Source organism: Magallana gigas, chromosome 2, assembly GCF_963853765.1.
Source record: "Magallana gigas chromosome 2, xbMagGiga1.1, whole genome shotgun sequence".
NCBI lineage: Eukaryota > Metazoa > Mollusca > Bivalvia > Ostreida > Ostreidae > Magallana > Magallana gigas.
Window position 1 is genome coordinate 12,201,236 of NC_088854.1, and position 12,025 is coordinate 12,213,260.

Sequence of the window (12,025 nt, forward strand, 5' to 3'; positions counted from 1 at the left end):
GAGGCCATTTTAAGCCCTTATTGCCCCTTCTTCTTTACATTATTTAATTTTTTGAAAATGCATTTATGTTTTCGTTGAATAAATCTAATCGAAAGTTACTTATAGAAAAATGATATATATATATATATATTATGGAACACCGTGTATATATCGAATTTTACCTTGAAAGCGCTGATAATTCCAAATAATAAACAAGTTAAATAGCAATTTTCCCGCAGATTTTTAAATATTCTGCCCAAGAATGGAATTCAACAAAATAGAAAGTTGAAATATTACAAGAATTACAAGAATTAAATTACTTAAATCTCAAATTGACTTAAATTCGTTACATGTTTTGTATTTTAAAAATGCGCCGTATGTCATCGAATGGCATTCTCGGAACTTCTGTCTAATTTTCAGTCATTTCACGAAAACAACATTCATACTGAATAGGTTGGTAATATTAATAAAATCGAAGCAGCAGACAATACATAGAAAAGAGTAATCTCTCAAAAAGACAAAAATTGAAAAAAGTACAAAATGTAATGTTCGACATGTATAAATGGTGTAAAAACCGGGATTTTTAGTCTTGCTTGCATCAGGTCCTCAAGTGGCCGACCTTGTTTTGGGGTATCTCTATGTTCGTTTGAATAAAAAGTGGCCAGACCGGAATCTATATCCCAGTAATTGTGTTTTGAACACAAGGCGTCAAATATTTTCTTGTTGATACCACATGTCGTTGTCTTTGGTAAATGTTTAGAAAGCAATTGCTATCAAAATTTGTTGTCCGTGTTAATGCTTAGATAGAACACCCAAAACCCAATATTGAACAGGAAGAAGATAAGAGGAAATACAACTCGGGCTACTTTATCCACCTGTCGAGCCCTCTTTATAAAATCGATGTGTCTCAGGATGGGCATCATTGGCGATGGTGATGTCTGAAAAAAGTAGGTTTCAGTTTGTAATATACATATTGTTTTGCGTTCGGTATTTTGGTCAGTCCTTGTAGCATACATATTAAAATGAGCGCCGTTTGCTTGACCAAATGTCATTTACTGATTAAAATTTAACGTGGACCTTTGGATTTAGGCTATCAGGTCAGAGGTCAAAAGGTTTATTCATAAACACATATGAATGTAAAATATTGCCCAGCTGTATCTCACGGGTCAGAAAGGTATCAAATGATGATTGGATTACTTTACCCCCAGCTTCCCATGGAAGGAAAATATATCATTCACTATTTCTTTAATATCATTTGCAATTTTTAGTCTTACTTACTCCTTTATTTAATGCTTTATCACATTGTGACGCAGTGCGAATAGGTTTGGAATTTCTCCGCGAAACAACGTTGATGTAGGCAAACTCCAAAAGAGCCATAAAAACAAAGGTGAGACAAACTGCCATCCAAACATCTATGGCTTTGATGTAAGACACCCTCGGTAAAGCGCTTCGTGCACCGGAACTCTGCGTTGTCATGGTAAGAACTGTGAGGACACCTAGCGAGACACGCGCAGGAATGGCGTCTATATCAACCCAAAACGACACCCATGATAGAATTACTATAAGAATGCTTGGAATAAAAATTTGGGCGATGTAGTATCCAGTGTTTCTATCAAACTGTAATTCAAGAAGTAAACAAGCGAAGTCTCCAACTGCAATGTAAAAATAAATAAATTGACAGTTTAATTGCAAAATAGAACATGTAGAATTCATTCATTCCCTATTTTAGAATTGTATTCATTTTGTGTTTTGGATTTTTTAAACAACGTTTGAGAGATAATCCGTTCTATTGCTCTCAGCGTTAGCAGCACATCTGGCGACGGGTACTGTACATGTAACACAACGAATTGTTGTATGTGCGTAAATAATGTTTGGGAGGGTAACAGTTGAAATTGACATCCCCGAAAACCATCCGCTTTGCGTTGGTGGACAATGGTTTTCTCAGGGTGTCAATTTTAACTGTTACCCTCCCAAACAGGCACTATTTATATAACAGTACCTTCCCCGTACTCCGTCGAACATGCTGACGTTTTGACTGTGTCTGGCATGGTGAACTGGGGGAGAGATATCGATGGAATAAGGACAGGGTTGTGACGTTCCCAGTAAAAATCGATGTTTTCTCTCGTGTAACTGTCTAATATAAAAATACAAAATCTGTAGGTTAAACATCGTCTACAAAATTTCGACTATATATCAAATGAATAAATACTTAATTTTGAATTTGTCGCCGAAGAAATGCAGCAAACGCATTTTAAGAAACAAAAAAATATACTAAAAAGGCAAAAAACCCCAAAATATCATAATGTCAACTACGAATACAAAATTCGTGTTCTTTCTCACAGGTAAAACAATTTATTACATGTACTTACAACTTTCAATCGATACTGGACATACTTGACGATCCAACGGATAGTTTTGTAGAGCCATTGCGCAGGACAGTGTCATTTCTATTCTATCCAAAAAAAATCAATAGAAATCTATTTTTAAAGATATATGGTCCGATATTTTGGCAACAGCAGTATCAAATGATTTTCCATATAAACCAATTATCTTAGAAAGTTGTAGACTTTCGCCTATTTATTGGCATAATCGATCTCCTTTCAAAGTTATCTTTTAATTTAAAAGTTTTTTACAAGGTTAAAAATTTTCTTTTAATATCTTTTATCTTTGAACTTTTGTAAGTGAAAAATGAAAATGTCTCAATGAAAATATCTTGGAAATTTTTACAATATGATTTTTATGATTCCAATATTTATCAATAATAAATACACATTCATCAAAAAGAGATAGACGCATTAACTTTGGACAGACTTCAGTTGCCCTTCAGGTCTGGGTTCATGATTTTCACATTTTATTATCCTTCCTCACTCTACCAACAGTTTCTGTATACTTCATAAAGTCAACTTTCTAAGAGGATGAAAATATTCACAGACATGTGACATGCACCCACAGGTCACCCGACTGATTTTTTTAACCAAAGTCCCCCCCCCCCCTTTTTTTTAACCAATAAGATGACGTCACCTACCTCATACTATAAAATACCGTTCCATTTCTATAAATATGAAGTAAGCGATTTGGGACGGTGACGTCATGAATTTCAGCTCGCTTTTCTTGTGGAAAGAAAGAATCTGGAACCCATATTCTCTCTATCATCTTCTGATCGAGTTCCAAAACTCTGACCGAAGAATGGTTGAATTTGAGACGCTTGTCTGTCCATCGTTGTCTGAATATGATATCTACTGAAAAATCCTGCAATAATGATTAGATCATCTATAGGAATGATGTATTCAGGAAGTTTATGGTTTTGTTTTTGTTTAGTTTTGTTTTTGTAGGTGAACATGTATGATTCTATTTTCGAATTATTGTAAATACATTTTAATTCCCTAAATTTAAATATCATGATCAATCATTCGTTGTTTTGATTTTTTTTCTTTTGGTTTTTTTTTTTGCTGTATATTTGATTAAATCTACTCACCATATGAAGTTCATCAAGACTGTGAATGTTCTTTATGAGCATTTGGACAGAAATGTTCGTCGGAAAATCTACAATTGTGAGATTAACACATCCTTGAGAATACGATGAATGAATATTAATCCTCAGTTGTTAAAACAACTGTATCTGGAAGAATGTCATGTCCAATTAAGATAATAATGTATGTGTGATTTTTTGTTTAAATGAAGTCTAGAATGCATCATTTTTAAAAATCAATAACATGGATTATTGTAAAAGAAGAGTAACAGACAAAGTTCTTGTAATGTTTATAACACAGAGGGTTAGGTAGTGTTCTGTTTTACGTCAAGAGACAACCAACGCTTTCTGTAATTGTCATCTTCTGATTAATGCAAATAGCTCCTTTGCCATTGTTTGCCGATCTCTTCGGGACAATCTCATAGTCAAAATGATGGCTTTTAAAGTTATTGTACAGGGAATTGGTTCATACAAATGATTTTATCTCTTGATAGTTTGAGCAAGTTGTATTTGTATGATTAAGATGTTTGTTTAAAATCAACGCTATCGAACATCAATTAGGCAGAATCCATCTGTTGCGGCTTTTTTTCATTTTAGATTGTGCAGATAATATTTTCCCATCATCTAAAATATAATCTGTGAAATAATTTCTCATGCATTTTTTCCTTGAAAAGTTGTAACGTTTTACGGTCAAGATCTACGTACATGATGGGAATAGTCAGTAAGCAAAACCTTATTAAAGTTAAACATATCTTATAGAGAAGGTCAACGGAAGATGAAAGACAATCTCGCATTTGATTTAATTTAAGAATGAATTTAAAACATGTACATGTTATCGTATTCACCAAACAATCATGCTCAATTAAATATCTCATCTTATCACACCTATAGCTACTGTCATGTCGTAAAGTTTGAATTTACCGGGTGTTTACTGCCATCCGGTAAATTCAAAATTTACATCATGACACTACTGTAATAAGCCATTAGTTATAGAATTCATACATCAAAGTTCAGAATCTTGAAGGCTCCGTTCATTTACAATATCTTGATTTTGAATATGCCGTTAAAGTGATGATTTCGTTTAACGTCAAATATATGATATTCCTGTTGTTGGCTGTATTGTACCTTACCATCTTCATAGTTCGGGGCAATCAATGGATCGTAGTGGGACTCATCAATTAATTGGTGGATTAGTTCATGTCTGAATTTTTAAAAAAAACCTCATGATTCAAAATATCTATAGTCAAAACAATTTCAACAGAAATCGGGAAACAATTACTAGTAATCTACCTGGACAATTCGCCGCTGCTGTGATAAAACTGGAAACATAAAACCACCATGAGAATCATTTTCCAAAGCAGCTCTGAAATCATGAAAAAACAGGCCATAAACATGTGCAAGATCATTAGTACCTTAGTCAGCTTTATGGACACTTAACATAATGCATAGAACAATCGAATCACATGATGAACTATGTATCAGTCTCCTGCGTGATAAACTGGAAACACTTAAATCTTTATCTCCGTCTTTCTGTCTTTTTTTCACTCATTCAGTTCTCGGTTTTCCGAAGATTTTTTTTTTTTTTTGCTCTGCTTTACAGATTTGATTTGAAACTTGCTATGCAGCTTTTACGATGAGAAACTTTTGATCAGGTTTACGGTTTGTTAAAACTGATCGACAGATGATGAAGAAAGTGATGCTTTTCTGATGTGGTTTGGGACGTGGTGTTAATTTCTAATCACTAAGGTAGATCTAATTCATTCCATTCAAAAAATTATGTATTGTGTGCAGAGGATATTCAAGAAAAATATCATTATTCGATCGATCAATGGCGTCCTTCTGAATAAAGAAGGTGGGTGAATAAGGCATGTAACCTGCCTATATGAGGATAGATAAGATGCAATTAAAATATCAACAAACCTCATAATTCTTTTTTCGAAATGATTGAAACCAATAGTTTTTTCCTACCATAACAGCGATATATAACCCTTAAATATGTTAAATACTTATAAAAGGTTGATTTAAACTGGCGTATGCGTGTCCAAACCTCCAAATAGTGTCATTGTTAGGACTTCAGTGCCCTTTTTATAGAGTGAGTCTGAGCTTCATTTTTTATATATACAAGGTTTAAAGGAAATCAAAGCGATTTCAATACTCACTCTCAGTTGTATGCATCCACCTCATACATACTCAGATGTTTGCATTTGACTCAAAATACTTATTTGACGTCTGCTTCTAACCCATACATCCAGATAATCACTTGTTTATATCCAGCTCATACAATCATATTCAAAGGTCTGCACCAAGCTGATGCATATTCAGTTTTATTGCATCCGGCTCACACAAACTCAGTTGTTTGCTTCTAACTCAAACAAAATTAGTTGTTTAATTCAAGCTAATACATGCACACTCAGTTGTTTAGTACGATCTCATGCATACTCAGTTGTTTGTTCCTAAATTATTTGCTTCTAGCTAATACATAGTCAGTTGTTTGGTTCTAGATAATACACACACAGTTGTTTGCTTCAAGCTTATGCATACTCCGTAATTTGAATCTAGCTCAAACATACCCAATTGTTTGCTCCGTGTTCATGCATACTCAGTAGTTTGCCTTTTTTTACTCATACAAAATTCACCTCTTTGCTTCAAGTTCATGCAAACATGTAGCTGTTTGAAATTTTATTGCAAGTTGATGTCGTAAAATACATAAAATAAGTATTCTACATATTATTAAAATCGACCAATGCTCATTTATTTAAGTCTTTTTTTAATTTTAAACCTCGTTCGATGATAGAGTTGACCAGCACCCGCACGATACTTAACACGGAATTCGGTTTTCTGACCTATCCAATCAATCAAATAATCAAATCTACCACACACGGGTGTTAATAAATATCATAAAATTGATATTTCCATGAAGTATAAAAGTGTTGATGAATTTTACCTCGTACGGGTAATTTGATAGTCCAAATCAAATCCAAAAGTAAAACATTTCATTTCTCAATCTATTGTTACTAATTCTAGAGTAATGATTTTTTAATTGAAAATTGTTAGTGCAGCAATAAAGAATTTGTACATGGAGAGAATTAGTAAAACAACCTAGACATGTTAATGAAACTGTCCACCACATTGATTATTTCGTTCGATCGTACGCCGGCAATTGTTGTCGTACTGCAGTGAAACATGATTGCAACGTGTATGCATGAATATACATGGAATTTTCTCGTCAAAAGTACATTCGCGGGAGCAATCCAACATAGTAGGTTCCTCATTTACCTCCCTCTGTTAAACTATGAAGAGACAAACTCTAAGCCACACAAAAGGCATCGACCCTAGCATGAATCACTTTTAATCAGACTGTCCATTAGTAAATACATATGATAATACGTTGTTTTGTACATTTTACGAAAAAGATATGATAAAACACAGGGGGACGTATGAAACAGCGTTGCATGCAACTAATCCTACGGTCGATCTCAACAAAACGTACTTTTGTAAATGAGGCATAAATCTGGCACACGTGTTCTCGGCATGCATAATGGACTATCTGAGCCTGTATCCTTGCAATGGTGTCTGTCCGTTTTAAAGCCATCAACGTTGGGCAAATGACATCCATTGCAGCGAAAGATCATGCATAAAGTTTCTAACATGTGTCAGTAACAGTGCAGACTTATTCTTTAAAAGTTCTTTTGTGAATATTCGATTTTATGTTGTACTCTCATACCAAAGGTTATACATGTACTTTGGAATCATTTAATTTCGTGGGGCCAATTTTCTTGGATTGTGGGAGTGTTTCTTTTTCTTTTTCGTGGGGATGTAATTTCGTTGATGCGTCGTTTTTTTCAGTTTCAGAAGGAAAACCAGATCGTTTATTATTTTTTTTCGTTGAGAATGTATATTCGTAGGTGAGAGCTACCTACGAATACCATCAAAATGAGCCACCATGAATTCTAATAATTCCACAGTATTAGCCGTATCACTGTTATGAAACGATCATCAACATACAAAACACGTACATAAGTTTCCAAGCACATATTTCAACTCATATAAGTTTCTCTCAAAGAAAATAAGTTGAAACATGAATAATTTTTAAAAGTCTTTCTCCTATGTTTTTATAATTGAGCTTCACATATATCCGGCATTATGAAGTATAAAGACTTTATTAGCTTGCGATCAATTTCTCTATTAAAACTTACATTGCAGAATGCATTCTTTATTCAATTATAGTAGCTAGAATTCATTTATTTGCCGATTAGAATAATATTTACAGAAGAGAAATAAGAAATCCCAGAGATGAAACTAATGACAAAAAAGTGGACTCCATTGATGTCAACAACGTCTTGACCATTAAAGACACAGGAGAGTGATGTACAAAAACCGATAAAATAGAGCAATGGTTTGCTTTGTATTTGATTAAAGCATTGTAATTGAATTGTACATTATATCACTTTTCTCCATTACTGTATTGTATAACACGTTCTACATACACGTATTCTACTCTGTCAATTTCAAGTTTGGGATTGAGGACAGACCCTCCTGCCACGAGCACCACTTTCTAAAAGTCTGAAAGTCTCTCAAGTTCGTCCTAGAAACAATACACATTGATTGACTAAACAAAGGTCAAGAAGACCCGGAGCTGCAAAAAATCTATCAACATAGCACAGGGATTACTAAACTTTGAAAACTGCGCAGACAGGAATTCATCAGAGGATGAAGCCAGATGAAGAGCCGACACTCAATTTTTCTCTGTTCTACGAGATGAGTTGTTTTTGCATTCTACGCAATATTATATCCTCAGAGATTACGAGAAACGAGAGCTATAGAAGAGGAGCTGAATTGTTGTAGTTAAGAAGCTATGCGTTGAAGGAATTGGGATAAGGTTACATTAAATGCGACTACGTTGTGGATGTTCGACCTTGAAAAAATTTACTTTTTCACGAAATTTTAGAGAATCAATTCATTTTTTAAGTAATTTTGGCTATATTCCATATGTTTTATTATTTCAAGTTTTATTAATTTACATGTACGTGTAGTTAATATCTTTATATTCAATAAACTGTCATCTAAAAGAAATGACCCTTTCAAATAAATACGTATAGTATGTATCTTAGTTGTATAAAATTTATTTAACAGAGAAACCCGAAGGATTGGATATGTGGAAGAGGATAAGCATAGATGCCTTGTAAGGATATGGAGAATATTGTCATGTTGTAAATTTTGTATTTACTGCCACCCGGTAAATTCAAAATTTACAACATGACAATATGATACACTTCAAAATATGTTTGATATTTAAATAAAATTAACTCCTGTAACAAATTCATTATTAAAGCGAAGCACTTTAGAAAATGTAATAATTTTTTAGAGCTTGGTGAAGAGGAATAAATAAGACACTACGAAACGGAAAAAAAATCAATGTTATCCGCTTGGAAAGCTCAAGTTAATAATTTAGCGTTCTAGTAATAAACAATCAATCAAAATTGAATCTGATATCAAAATTGTGTGCGGATATCCGTCTAAATGAGATATTTCCAAGGTAATAATCTGAGGGACAGCTTTTCAGAACAGCTGAAACAAAATGTTTTCCAAATCACGAAAATCCACACGGTTTGATAGCAATAATGTTGTTTAAAATCTGTTTGAATGGGCAATGAATCCAGTGATGGATCCAAGATTTGCTAAAAAGGGGATAGGGGCAATATGCCAGGAGTCTGTGTACCGCCTTGACGCTTCCAGTTGGTCGAGAAAAAGGCCCTAGTGGGGCCCAGGGAGCCAAGTCCCCGGAAGCTCCCAGGTACTGTATTGGGGATTTTTAAAACACTTTTTTGAGCTATTCTAGCTATACATGGCATATTATTAGCCTTAGAACAACTTTTCTTTTTAATTGCTCAAAACCTCACCCCCCCCCCCCCCCCCCCGCTTTCACTACCACCAAATCTATTACATTGTATACTCTGTCCCAAGTTTTTGCTTCCACCACTTTTTGCTTGATATTTCAATAATAGTAAATACCTTTGTGCTCAAACTAAGTTCATCCACTAATATAAAAAATGTCCAGATTATCTGTTTTGAAACGCCCCCTCTACTACTTCAGGTTTCAATACACATCCCGAAATTGAAAGTCTACGGAGATTTTGCATTGCAACAGCCATTAATAAGCCCGGATGATAACGTTAAAAAATTGCGCGATGTATTCCGAGTGTATTCCGAATGGAGAAAAGGTGTAAACATTCCCCATTATAAATCTCCGTAAGGAATCTGTTTTCGTTCCTGTGAATTTTTCTGAGAGGAAAGGGATAATTGTTCAATGAAGATATCTTGGATATATTTCCTTTTAACGATTTCAACTGTATTTCTTTCACAGGTATGTGTAATTTTATCAAAAATCATCAAAAAGCGATGGAAGCAATAACTTGGGACAGACTTTAGCCGGGATTACTTGTTACAATTTTTCTAGACAATTGAAATTCTCTGTACATTGAATTTATTCCATTTTATTTTTAAAATGTCCATCTTATGAGGAATTATGAAAGAAATATATTAAGTGTTTAAACAGTGGTGTGTACAAACACGGTGTGTACAAACAATGAGACTAGTTAAGTTACAAAAAACTCAATAACTTATATAACATTTCTAATGCAAGCTGTGGAAATAAAAAAATCACCATTGTAATATTTTGTAAAACACGCATTGTCAATTTTATTTATCTTTTATATCTGTCCAAGCACCAACTATGCCTTATTTATCTAATGTTTTGTATTCTGTTCAGTTGTATAACATAAGGAAATAAATTTAATTGAATTACGTATGATTAAAGTATGTCTTTTATTACAAATGTAAATATTATTCAATCGGATATTTTATTTTTATTGTTAAATGAAATGCGCGGAAATTAAAAATCAAAAGAGTGAACTACGTTTATCATTTTAAACCCATATCTAAAATGAATTTATCTCGTCCCACACACATGCATTCTGTCAACAAGTTTGATTTACATTCAGTTAAACTTACCTTTCAGTGTTTCGAACCAATAAAAACTCAGCTGTTCAAAATCCTCATACTGCTGCCCTTCTGTTGACAGGCACCATATGTTTTACAAACATAACAGTAGTTTGTCGATATTAACGCGCACTTGTTATACTTGAGCAGTTATCATCCTGTGGACCAGACACACGGAGGTCTCGTCAAAAGGTAGAAACATTTCCCTGATTACGGCTATCGTTAAGTCGTGTATAAATCCCCAAAAGTCCCGTCAACCCTCCCATTTTTTGCTCGTCTCATGCAGTATTAAGGGAAATGTCTGCTGTTCAGGTTCTGATACAGAATAATACATACGCCGAAGAATGCAATTAGATGGAATTGTTCCTAGAAGTATGATGTTATCCTACAGAAATCATCATCAGCGATTTCCCGCGATCATTATATATTTCTCTAACGCCTGAAGTATATAATCACAGTGTCCTATACAACAGATACAATGTCACTCTGTCTGTAGTGTTTGATAAATCGTCGTCTTTGCCATTGACCAGTTTGAGAACATTATCGAAAACAGTCCATACACTATATATATATTTATTGTAATTTTGCTGATCGGCTATACTGTAATGTAGTAGATGTTTTCTCTGTAAGTTATAGATTGCGCCACAACAAAATCTGAAAACAGCATTCTGCGGATACTAAATGTGTAACTGTATCTCTACGTCAATAGTTTAAAAGTATCTGCAATATGTGAGAAGGGGAAAAGTATACATTCAATTTAATTTGATTCTGCCGTCGTTTGGATTTTCATTTGCTCGCTTAATTTCATTCTATAAACCGTTAATCAATACTGAAATCATCTGGGGTTGGCAACTGATATGCAACATTTTTCTCTCTGCAGCATCTGGGTTATTTTAAACAAGTGTTCGTAGAATTTGACAAAACAATAAGTTATTTAAACATTTAAGCCCATTTAGGCCAGAGAAGGACAAATATTTTCACAGAGGAAAAGAGTCACAACAATATCTTTTAAAAGACCTCTAGATTTACAGGTCAGATTCAGTCTTCCAACTGAGTTATATGGAAGGGAAAGCCAAAAATAAGTATTGTTTTTGTTTGAAAGCTGAAAGGAAGAAAGCAAGGATTAATCGTGCCGTCTGATATATTAGAGTCGCTTCTTTATATGACCTAAAAATCAAGAACTGAAATAATGGCAAGTTTAACCGCGTAAAAAACTTTGAGCTTGAAATATTATTACTGCATACAAAGACAGACAGGTCTTTACAAACATCCCCCAGTCTTAAAAAACAGAGAGATATTGCAAAAGGTGAATCCCAAAGTTATGTCATCAATAACTGAGGCATTATGTGCGCAATTAAACACATCTTGAACTTCTTACAGCCTTCTTTTGATTAATGATTAAGGATGGAACATATTGATTCCAATATAGCTGTGATATATGGCACTTAAAGAGTTCAAAGAAACAGTTACCTAATACCCACGTTTAATTAGAACATTCAAGGAAGGAGCTACAGACCTGCAGCTAGGAATGACCACCCGAAAAAAAATTAATGTGTAGCGTTCCTTTATCTAAGGTCT

At 34.0% G+C, this 12,025-nt stretch overlaps 1 protein-coding gene across 3 annotated transcripts; it reads right to left on the minus strand.

Annotated features, from left to right (window-relative positions):
* Nucleotides 1–424: 424 nt before the first annotated feature.
* On the minus strand, nucleotides 425–11,084 carry LOC105335577 (glycine receptor subunit alpha-2). 3 transcript variants are annotated; one of them, XM_011439530.4, is made up of 9 exons: nucleotides 10,460–11,084; nucleotides 4,739–4,811; nucleotides 4,579–4,649; nucleotides 3,455–3,522; nucleotides 3,005–3,228; nucleotides 2,349–2,431; nucleotides 1,979–2,113; nucleotides 1,258–1,631; nucleotides 425–917 (listed from the first exon to the last, which is right to left on the minus strand). In XM_011439530.4, exons 2-9 carry the CDS (start codon nucleotides 4,795–4,797, stop codon nucleotides 753–755), a joined length of 1,179 nt encoding a protein of 392 aa, XP_011437832.3. In that variant the 5' UTR covers nucleotides 4,798–4,811; nucleotides 10,460–11,084; the 3' UTR covers nucleotides 425–752. The 3 variants fall into 3 exon arrangements, with proteins under 3 accessions (XP_011437832.3, XP_065931132.1, XP_019925898.3); XM_066075060.1 differs by lacking the exon at nucleotides 10,460–11,084 and adding an exon at nucleotides 5,608–5,700; XM_020070339.3 differs by lacking the exon at nucleotides 10,460–11,084 and having other exon boundaries at nucleotides 4,574–4,649; nucleotides 4,739–4,775.
* Between the last annotated feature and the right edge of the window lie 941 nt (nucleotides 11,085–12,025).

Bases quoted from the DNA above. Each gene is read 5' to 3' on its own strand.
- LOC105335577 (XM_066075060.1), bottom strand. From the start codon at position 5,632: ATGAGGTGGATGCATACAACTGAGA. The intron at 4,650-4,738 runs GTAGATTACTAG...TTAAAAATTCAG, and splicing joins AGCAGCGGCGAATTGTCCAG to ACATGAACTAATCCACCAAT. The intron at 1,632-1,978 runs GTACTGTTATAT...TTTACATTGCAG, and splicing joins TTCGACGGAGTACGGGGAAG to TTGGAGACTTCGCTTGTTTA.